At 50.9% G+C, this 9,186-nt stretch overlaps 1 protein-coding gene across 1 annotated transcript in view; it reads left to right on the forward strand.

The window, feature by feature from the left end:
- Window positions 1-9,186, forward strand: part of ACAN (aggrecan) — a 72,515-nt gene that overhangs the window by 49,876 nt on the left and 13,453 nt on the right. The window contains exons 12-14 of the mRNA XM_008070609.2: window positions 1,130-2,996; window positions 3,057-4,708; window positions 5,568-5,681. Of these exons, the coding sequence (XP_008068800.1) occupies window positions 1,130-2,996; window positions 3,057-4,708; window positions 5,568-5,681 (3,633 nt within the window). The remainder of the gene's footprint in view (window positions 1-1,129; window positions 2,997-3,056; window positions 4,709-5,567; window positions 5,682-9,186) is intronic.

Below are 9,186 nucleotides of genomic sequence, written 5' to 3' on the forward strand. Positions count from 1 at the left end.
GGCACGGTAGCATGCACCTGTAGTTCCAGCTACTTGGAAGGCTGAGGCAGAAGGATCACCAGAGCCCAGCAGGTTGACACTGGGGTGGCCATGAACATGCCACTGCCCTCCAGCCTGGGAGACTTCAACTCAAAATAAATAAATAATTTTTTTTAAAAAAAGAGAAATGTTACATGATGGCTTTCAGTGGTCATCCCGATGTGTTTCTGTAAATACATTAAAACACATGACTATCAAAATAAAAGGAGTCTTTTTTTGGGTCTCGCCTGAATTCATCAGGCTGCCACGACCGCTATTCTTCATGCCCTGCCTCTCCCCCCCACTCCCAGGATTCTCTTCCAAGCAGGACTGAATCGTGGACCTGTTAGGGGGACCCAGCACTGCATCTGGGAAACAGGCCCCAAAGTACTTGCAAGGCTAAAGCCCAGCGAAGCTACCTTTTAAATAAGAAACAATAGCAAAAGGAAAGAATGTCATTTTGAATATTTAGAATGGTGGGGTTTTCTTTTTTCTTTTCTCTATTTTTCGAATCCTCTCTAATAAGACTCTCAGAACGGAAAAAAAAAAAAGTTAATGTATAAACAGCACCTGGCCCTCCTTGCCTCCAGGGATGGATTGGGATGAATGGTTCAGCATTGTGGAGGGCTTCCATTTCTGAACCACCAGGGCTGGGGATGGAGAGGATGGGAATTTGCTTCTCTATTACTCTCCCAGGTGAAGCTGGTCCTGCTAGCCCAGGGCTCACACTTGGAAAACCATGGAATTAGAGACATGAGAAGATGTGGAAGTACTTGAAGGATGACATTGACTGTCTTCAGGGGTGGTCAGGCCCCCACAGGCAGTGGGTTATGTGGATGTCTCCCCCTAGAGTCTCACAGAGTACAGGCTGCATAGCCTGTGGTGCTGAGGGTAGTCGGGGGGAGCTCCCTGGTCGCCTCCCTTCCTCTCTCTCTTCCTTTCTTTCTTCTTTTCCAAGCACATGGTTTCCTTAGGAAGTATCTGGGCACATCTATGATCTCTTGAGAGAAAAGTTTTTACTGTATGAAGAAGAGTTCAGCTTCTATGTATGAACTTAAACGGGAGCAAAGTTAATAAGCCCACACCTGTCCTTCCTCCTTCTTTCCTCCAGGGATCCCTCCTACATGGCCTCCCACTGGCACAGCAGCAGAGGAAAGCACAGAAGGCCCTTCTACAACTGAAGTGCCCTCTGCCTCAGAGGAGCCGTTCCCTTCAGAGGAGCCATCACCCTCAGAGAAGCCATCGCCCTCAGAAGAATCATTCCCCTGGGAAGGGCCGTCGCCCTCGGAGAAGCCATCGCCCTCAGAGGAGACATTTCCTTCAGGGGAGCCATCAGCTTCAGAGGAGCCATACACAGCTTCACCCCCAGTGCCCAGCAGGACTGAGCTGCCAGGCTCTGGGCAGGCATCTGGGGTCCCTGACATCAGTGGTGACTTCACAGGCAGTGGAGAAGCTTCAGGACACTTTGACTTCAGTGGGCAGCCCTCAGGAGGCAGGGCAAGTGGAGGAGACCTTGACTCCAGTGGTCTTCCCTCCACAGTGGGCTCAGGCCTGCCTGTGGAAAGTGGACTGGCCTCAGGGGATGAGGAGAGAATTGATTGGTCCAGCACTCCTGATGTTAGCAGACTGCCCTCTGGAGGTGATGGCCTAGAGGGCTCTGCCTCTGGAGTCGGGGACCTCAGTGGACTTCCTTCTGGAAGAGAAGGTCTAGAGACTTCTGCTTCTGGAGTAGGAGAAATCAGCGGGCTTCCTACTGGAGAAGTTCCAGAGACTTCCACCTCTGGAGTAGAGGACATCAGTGGGCTTCCTTCAGGAGAAGAAGTTCCAGAGACTTCCACCGCTGGAGTAGAGGACATCAGCAGGCTTCCTTCTGGAGGGGAAGTTCCAGAGACTTCTGCCTCTGGAGTAGGGGACCTCAGTGGACTTCCTTCTGGAGAAGTTCCAGAGACTTCTGCCTCTGGAGTAGAGGACATCAGCAGGCTTCCTTCTGGAGGGGAAGTTCCAGAGACTTCTGCCTCTGGAGTAGGGGACCTCAGTGGACTTCCTTCTGGAGAAGTTCCAGAGACTTCTGCCTCTGGAGTAGAGGACCTCAGCAGGCTTCCTTCTGGAGGAGAAGTTCCAGAGACCTCTACCTCTGGTGTAGGGGACCTCAGTGGACTTCCTTCTGGAGAAGTTCTAGAGACTTCTGCCTCTGGAGAAGAGGACCTCAGCAGGCTTCCTTCTGGAGAAGTTCCAGAGACCTCTGCCTCTGGAGTAGGGGACCTCAGTGGACTTCCTTCCGGAGAAGTTGTAGAGACTTCTGCCTCTGGAGTAGAGGACCTCAGCAGGCTTCCTTCTGGAGGAGAAGTTCCAGAGACCTCTGCCTCTGGTGTAGAGGACCTCAGTGGACTTCCTTCTGGAGAAGTTGTGGAGACTTCTGCCTCTGGAGTAGAGGACCTCAGCAGGCTTCCTTCCGGAGGAGAAAGTCTAGAGACCTCCGCTTCTGGAGTAGGGACTGACCTCAATGGACTTCCTTCTGGAAGGGAGGATCTCGAAACCTCAGCTTCTGGAGCTGAGGATCTCAGTGGAAAAGAAGACTTGGTGGGTTCGGCTTCTGGAGACTTGGACCTTGGCATACTGCCCTCTGGAACTCTAGGAAGTGGGCAAGCTCCAGAAACAAGTGGCCTTTCCTCTGGATTTAGTGGTGAGCATCCTGGGATGGACCTTGGGAGTGGTTCAGCCTCTGGCCTGCCTGATTTTAGTGGGCTTCCATCTGGATTCCCAACTGTCTCCCTCGTGGATACTACATTGGTGGAAGTAGTCACAGCCTCCACCGCAAGTGAACTGGAAGGGAGGGGAACTATTGGCATCAGTGGTGCGGGAGAAATATCTGGGCTTCCCTTCAACGAGTTGGACATCAGTGGGAGTGCTAGTGGACTCCTTTCAGGAGTTGAACTCAGTGGTCAAGCATCTGGGTCTCCTGATATCAGTGGGGAAACATCTGGACGTTTTGATGTCAGTGGACAGCCATCAGGGTTTCCTGACATCAGTGGGGGTACATCTGGTATTTTTGAAGTCAGTGGGCAGCCATCAGGGTTTCCTGACATCAGTGGGGAAACATCTGGAGTGACTGAGCATAGCGGGCTACCCTCTGGACAACCAGATGTCAGTGGAGAAGCATCTGGAGTCCTTTATGGCAGTGGTCAACCATTTGGCATGACTGACTTGAGTGGAGAAACATCCGGGGTCCCTGATCTCAGCGGACAGCCATCAGGGTGGCCAGGGTTTAGCGGGGCAACATCTGGAATCCCTGACCTGGTTTCTGGTGCCACAAGTGGCAGCGGTGACTCTTCTGGCATTACATTTGTGGACACCAGTTTGGTCAAAGTGACCCCTACTACGTTTACAGAAGAGGAAGGCTTAGGGTCTGTGGAACTCAGTGGCCTCCCTTCTGGAGAGGCAGGTCTGTCAGGCACATCTGGGACCGTGGACATCAGTGGACAATCTTCTGGAACAACTGATGCCAGTGGATTTATATCCGGGGCCCCAGAATTCAGTGGCCTACCAAGTGGAGTAGCTGAGGTCAGTGGAGAATCCTCTGGGGCTGAGATTGGGAGCAGCCTGCCCTCAGGAGCATATGAGGGCAGTGGACTTCCATCTGGTTTCCCCACTGTCTCTCTTGTAGACAGAACTTTGGTGGAATCTGTAACCCAGCCTCCAACAGCCCAAGAAGCAGGGGAAGGGCCTTCAGGCGTTTTGGAATTCAGTGGTGCCCATTCTGGAGCCCCGGACATATCTGGGGACCATTCTGGATTATTGGACCTAAATGGTCTGCAGTCTGGGCTGGTAGAGCCCAGTGGGGAGCCACCAAGTACTCCTTATGTTAGCGGGGACTTTGCCAGCACCCCTGATGTCAGTGGAGAATCTTCTGCAACCGTGGGCACCAGTGGAGAAGCCTCGGGACTTCCAGAAGTGACTTTAATCACATCTGAGTTTGTGGAGGGCGTTACTGAACCAACTGTTTCTCAGGAACTCGGCCGAAGACCCCCCGTGACACACACACACCCGCTTTTTGAGTCCAGTGGAGAAGCCTCTGCATCTGGGGACATTAGTGGAGCTACGCCAACACTCCCCAGGTTCAGGGTAGATGAGTCACCAGTTCCAGAATCCAGCAGCCAGACGTCTGCCTATCCTGAGGCTGGCATGGGGGCCTCTGCTGCCCCTGAGGCCAGCGGAGAAGTTTCTGGGTCCCCTGATCTGAGTGAAACCACCTCTGCATTCCACGAAACTGATCTCGAGAGAGGTTCGGGCCTGGGGGAGAGCAGCAGCACTTTGACTCTGCAGGAAGGCCCTGGCGAGGGGTCAGCTGCCCCAGAATTAAGTAGAGAATTGACCACCCCTTATGCCGTGGGCACAGAGGTATCAGGCCTGCCTTCGGCCACACCCGTGGCTTCTGGAGACAGGACTGAAATCAGCGGAGATCTGTCTGGTCACACCTCAGGGCTGGATGTTGTCATCAGCACCAGCGTCCCAGAGTCCGAGTGGACCCCGCAGACCCAGCGCCCCGCAGAGGCGCATCTAGAAATCGAGTCCTCAAGCCTCCTGTCCTCAGGAGAAGAGACCCAAACAGCCGAAACAGCCACCTCCCCTACTGACGCGTCCGTCCCAACTTCTCCAGAAGGGACAGGTGAATCAGAGTCCACCGTTGCAGGTATGGTTAGGATTTTCTTTCCTTGCAATGCGTTGGGTAGTTCGGACAGTAAACTACTGCCACAGAGCAGGAGACAGTGCAGCCCTAAGGTTCCAGGCACGGCTCCACCTCAGGCAAGATTCTTAACCTCTCTGAGCCTCATCTGTAAATTGGAAATAGTACCAGGGAAGATCAAACAGAATATAAATGTAGATAAAGCAAGCCCCAAGCATCTTACTTTGCACAAAGTGTACACTTAGAAAGATTAAGTGGTTACTGTTACAGTGGAATTATATCACATGAGTTTTTATTCATAAATTCAACTATCTGTATTTGGCACAGGGAGAGAAAAGGATGATTATTTAGTCAGATGATACTAGAAATTCTGCTCCTGCACCCTGCCCCGGTATGTAAAGAGTAAATCTGCCAATGACATTTATGTCCAAAGGTTTATGTTGTGCCGGGTTAAAACCTGCACAACTTAAGGACCTGTGAAGTGTCACTTTGCCTATCTGACTTTAGACACTGCGTCCCCACCCCCATCCCAATGAGAAGAGAATTCTGTATCATCATGATGGCCTCACCTCGACATATTCCTGGGCAGTGGGCAGTGGGCAATGGTAGCAGATTTTCCTTTATTTTTGGTTTGGGTCCCTTCCACCTCCCTTTGTGCAGAGAGAGCTTGCATAATCAGAGACCCCGCCCCCCCTAGATGCTGGGGGCCAGGTGCCCAGAAAGGACAGGGTCCCCAGAAACATAACGACCCAAAGCCAGCCTCGTGGACTGCAGAAGCCTTGGGCCCCAACTGCACAGTCTCAGAGGCTATGCTGCTACCAGGTGGCTGTGATCCCGATGCTCAACCTCTCCCCTGGGGTTGCAGCCCCTGCCAGGTCCTGTGCTGAGGAGCCCTGTGGTGCTGGGACCTGCCAGGAGACGGAGGGACACGTCATATGCCTGTGCCCCCCTGGCTACACTGGCGAGCACTGCAACATAGGTAAGCCCCCCATTGGCTGTGGGGGGTAAGGGCAGGGGTGTGGGATGGACTCCTTCATCCCCAGAAGTGGCCCCTGGAAGGGGAGGTGACCAAGGCCAGCTGAGGCTCAGGCTTTTCAGGCTGGGAAGAAGAGGTGCACAATGACACATGGGGACAGAAGCCACAGGGCAAACATGGCTAATCTTTTTAGAATGACTAATCTACATGACAATCTAGGAGAAAACAGTCAAGGAATTAAATTAAGCTGCTAGGTAGTTCGTTTTCTATCAAGCCAATGATTCTTTTATGAGTAGAATGCAAAGTGTTGCTTGGATTTTAGAGCTAAAACTTGAGACTTCAAAGAAATGTTGAGCTTGGGCAAGCATCAAATACAACCAGTCACACCCTTCTGCTTCTGGTGGGGAGTCTCTGAGGGAGCCAATCTTGCATCCCGCAGAACAAACCCCAGCAGAAAAGCTCCTGCAGTCACCTCCATGCTTGGGTCTGGGTGGGCTTAGGTCCCCTTCTTGCCCTGAAGGAAACAACCCCATACAGTGCTTCGTACCCCATAGAGTGTTTCTTACCCTAGCACAGGGATTCATGGTTGCCGTGACCCAGTGGTGCAGTTCCCCTGGGCACCCAGCACTCAAGCCTGTTTGTCCTAAGCCATGGGCCAAGCAGCTTGTGGGATGGGTGAAGAGCCTAGAGATCCTGTGACTTCAGATGGCCCCAAAACAAAATGATCAGAATCTACTTGTCATTCCGTGAACACATCCAAGGCGTGTGGGCACGATGACATCTCATCTATCCAACACCACCACGCGTCAGGAAAGAATGCCTAGTCACTTCCAAGATCATATTCTTGGGTTAGCTGTCTCCACTGCCCCAGTGTTCCTTACCCCCTGCCTCTCTCTTAGGTCAAGCATCAGAGATGCAGGGTCTTTCATAAAAGGGCTTCATTCCTAGGACACATGCAGACCTGGAGAAACGAATCCTGGGGACAGACAACCCCCACCATGCTGGGCGAATGTCCTCCAGGTTTTTATATCATACCCAAAGAAGGATTCTATTTATATGTGCTAATATATATGCAAATTAACACATCATTATATATTATATACTCATGTAAAATGGATATACTGTATACTTAGCCCTTATACAGTAAATATATATGTCTATATAAACAGGCATTAGAGTAGGTATCCATTCACTCTTTCGCCCATGTGTGGGGCCAGAACCTGAGAACACTGTGGTCCCCAGGTCAGAAAAAGTGGGGCTCTCATGGTAAGGTCCTGGCTTACTGCCAAAGGGACAACATTTCCACTGGGCCATAATGATCCCAGAGACCGTGGCTGCACCCCTCTGTCACTCACTCCTGATGGGTGACCCCATTCTTAGCAACTGCTTCCCAGTCTGATAAAGTGAGGCAAAAATATGACACTGGTATCAGAAGTCACAGCAAGACTTGTGTCCTTGGCAGCCCTGAAATTAGTAGTTAGGTGACAGTGGTCCTTAACTACTCAGCTGTAAGGACAGGCTTTCCTTGATCATTAATATTTCCAAGGGACTTTCACTTCATGGTTTCTTCCCAGACAGCTCTGGGAGCAGCTCTGTGACAGCTTGATTATCCCAATTTGAAACAGGAACACAAGAGGTAAAGTCATTCACCTAACTCCACTAAGTGAGTTGAATCAAGAATCAAGATCTTAACTCACCTTGTTGAGCACACTCAGCTTAATAAGAAACTCCCTCTTGAGCCAGGCTCGGTGGCTTAGCCTGTAATCCCGCACCTTTGGGAGGCTGAGGTGAGTGGATTGCCTGAGCCCGCGGGTTCGAGACCCGCCTGGGCAACTCGGCGAGCCCTCATCTCTACAATAAATCAAAAATGAGCCGGGCGTGGTAGCGCGCACCTGTAGTTCTGGCTACTTGGAAGGTTGAGACGGAAGGATCGCTGGAGCCCAGCAGGTCGAGGCTGTGGTGGCCGGGAGCAGCCACTGCACTCCAGTCTGGGTGACAGAGTGAGACTCCAACTCAAAAGAAAGAAAGAAAGAAAGAAACTCCTTCTAGAGCCTGATAACCAGTTGTTGTTCTCAAAGAGCCTGACTCAGGGGTACCAGAATGGAGAGGGACTGCAGAATCTGAGTTGGTCTAATTCAGCACTAACCACCAAGCCCTCCCTTTCCTCATTTGTAAGTAGAGGTTGATGGTAGTGGTTCTCAGCTTTTAAAAATTATGATGCCTGGGACCTGCCTCCACGGACTCTGATTAAAAGGGTTCTGTGGCCTTGGCTTTAGTTTTTGGGGGGGGGGTTGAGTTGGAGTCTCACTCCATCGTCCAGGCTGGAGTCCAGTAACACACTCACAGTCACTGCAACCTCGACCTGCTGGGCTCCAGCGATTCTTCTGCCTCAGCCTTCCAGGTAGCTGGAACTACGGCTATGCGCCATCATGCCCGGCTAATTTTTTTGATTTGTTGTAGAGATGAGGTCTCGCTAAGTGGTCTAGGTTGGTCTCGAACCCGTGGGCTCAGGCAATTCTCTCACCTCGGCCTCCCAAAGGCTGGGATTATAGGTGTGAACCACCACACTTGGCTGGGTTTTATTTTTTAACTTCCAGATGACTCCAGTGTGCAGCCAGGGCTGAGAACTGCTGCTGTAAGGATTAAAACCAATCAGCTGGATGTGGTGACTCACACCTGTAATTCCAGCACTTTGGGACTCTGAGGTGGGAGAATTATCTGAGCCCAGGAGTTCAAGACCAGCCTGGGCAACTTGGTGAGACCTCATCTCTACAATAAATCAAAAAATTAGCCAGGTGTGGTGGTGCATATCTGTAGTTCCAGCTACTTGGAAGACTGAGGTGGAAGGATCACCTGAGCCCAGCAGGTGCAGGCTGCAGTAGCCATGAGCATGCCACTACATTCCAACCTGGGTGACAGAAGGAGACTCCAACTCAAAAAAAAGATCACTCATGTACAGTCCCTGTACATGGATGGCATTTAATAAAAATTGGTGTCCTGTCCCCATCTCTTACTTCCCTGTGTAGAAAAAGCCTTAGCAACTCTAAAGAGCAAGTGGTGAGAATCTGTTCATCAGCCACCATCTTGCACTAGAACCAGAATCCACAGATTGTTAAACAGACTGTGGATCAGTATTCTCCAATGGCTGTAGGTGGAAAAATGCAGCAGTCCTATATTCCTGTGATGATACTGAATACTCAGGGAAAACTCCCACCTTGTAAGAAGGGTCAGAGGCTGTATCTAGTCCTAAAAAATGTTTAGTGGGAGTCTCTCTGAACCTACTCTGGTTCAGAGGCTGCTCAATTAAAAAAATAAGCTGTCACCTTGTTTAGTCAGTATTCCATACACAAGTTCTTCATAAGTTATTAATCAGTACTTTTGACTGCCAAGTGAACATCTGTTTACTGAATACCTAGATTTTTTTAATCATTAATTTGGGCCAGGCTCAGTGGCTCAGCCTGTAATCCCGTGCCTTTGGGAGGCTGAGGTGAGTGGATTGCCTGAGCCC

The sequence above is a fragment of the Carlito syrichta genome, unplaced genomic scaffold (genome assembly GCF_000164805.1).
Source record: "Carlito syrichta isolate Samal-C Ts95f unplaced genomic scaffold, Tarsius_syrichta-2.0.1 Scaffold313872, whole genome shotgun sequence".
NCBI classification, from domain to species: domain Eukaryota; kingdom Metazoa; phylum Chordata; class Mammalia; order Primates; family Tarsiidae; genus Carlito; species Carlito syrichta.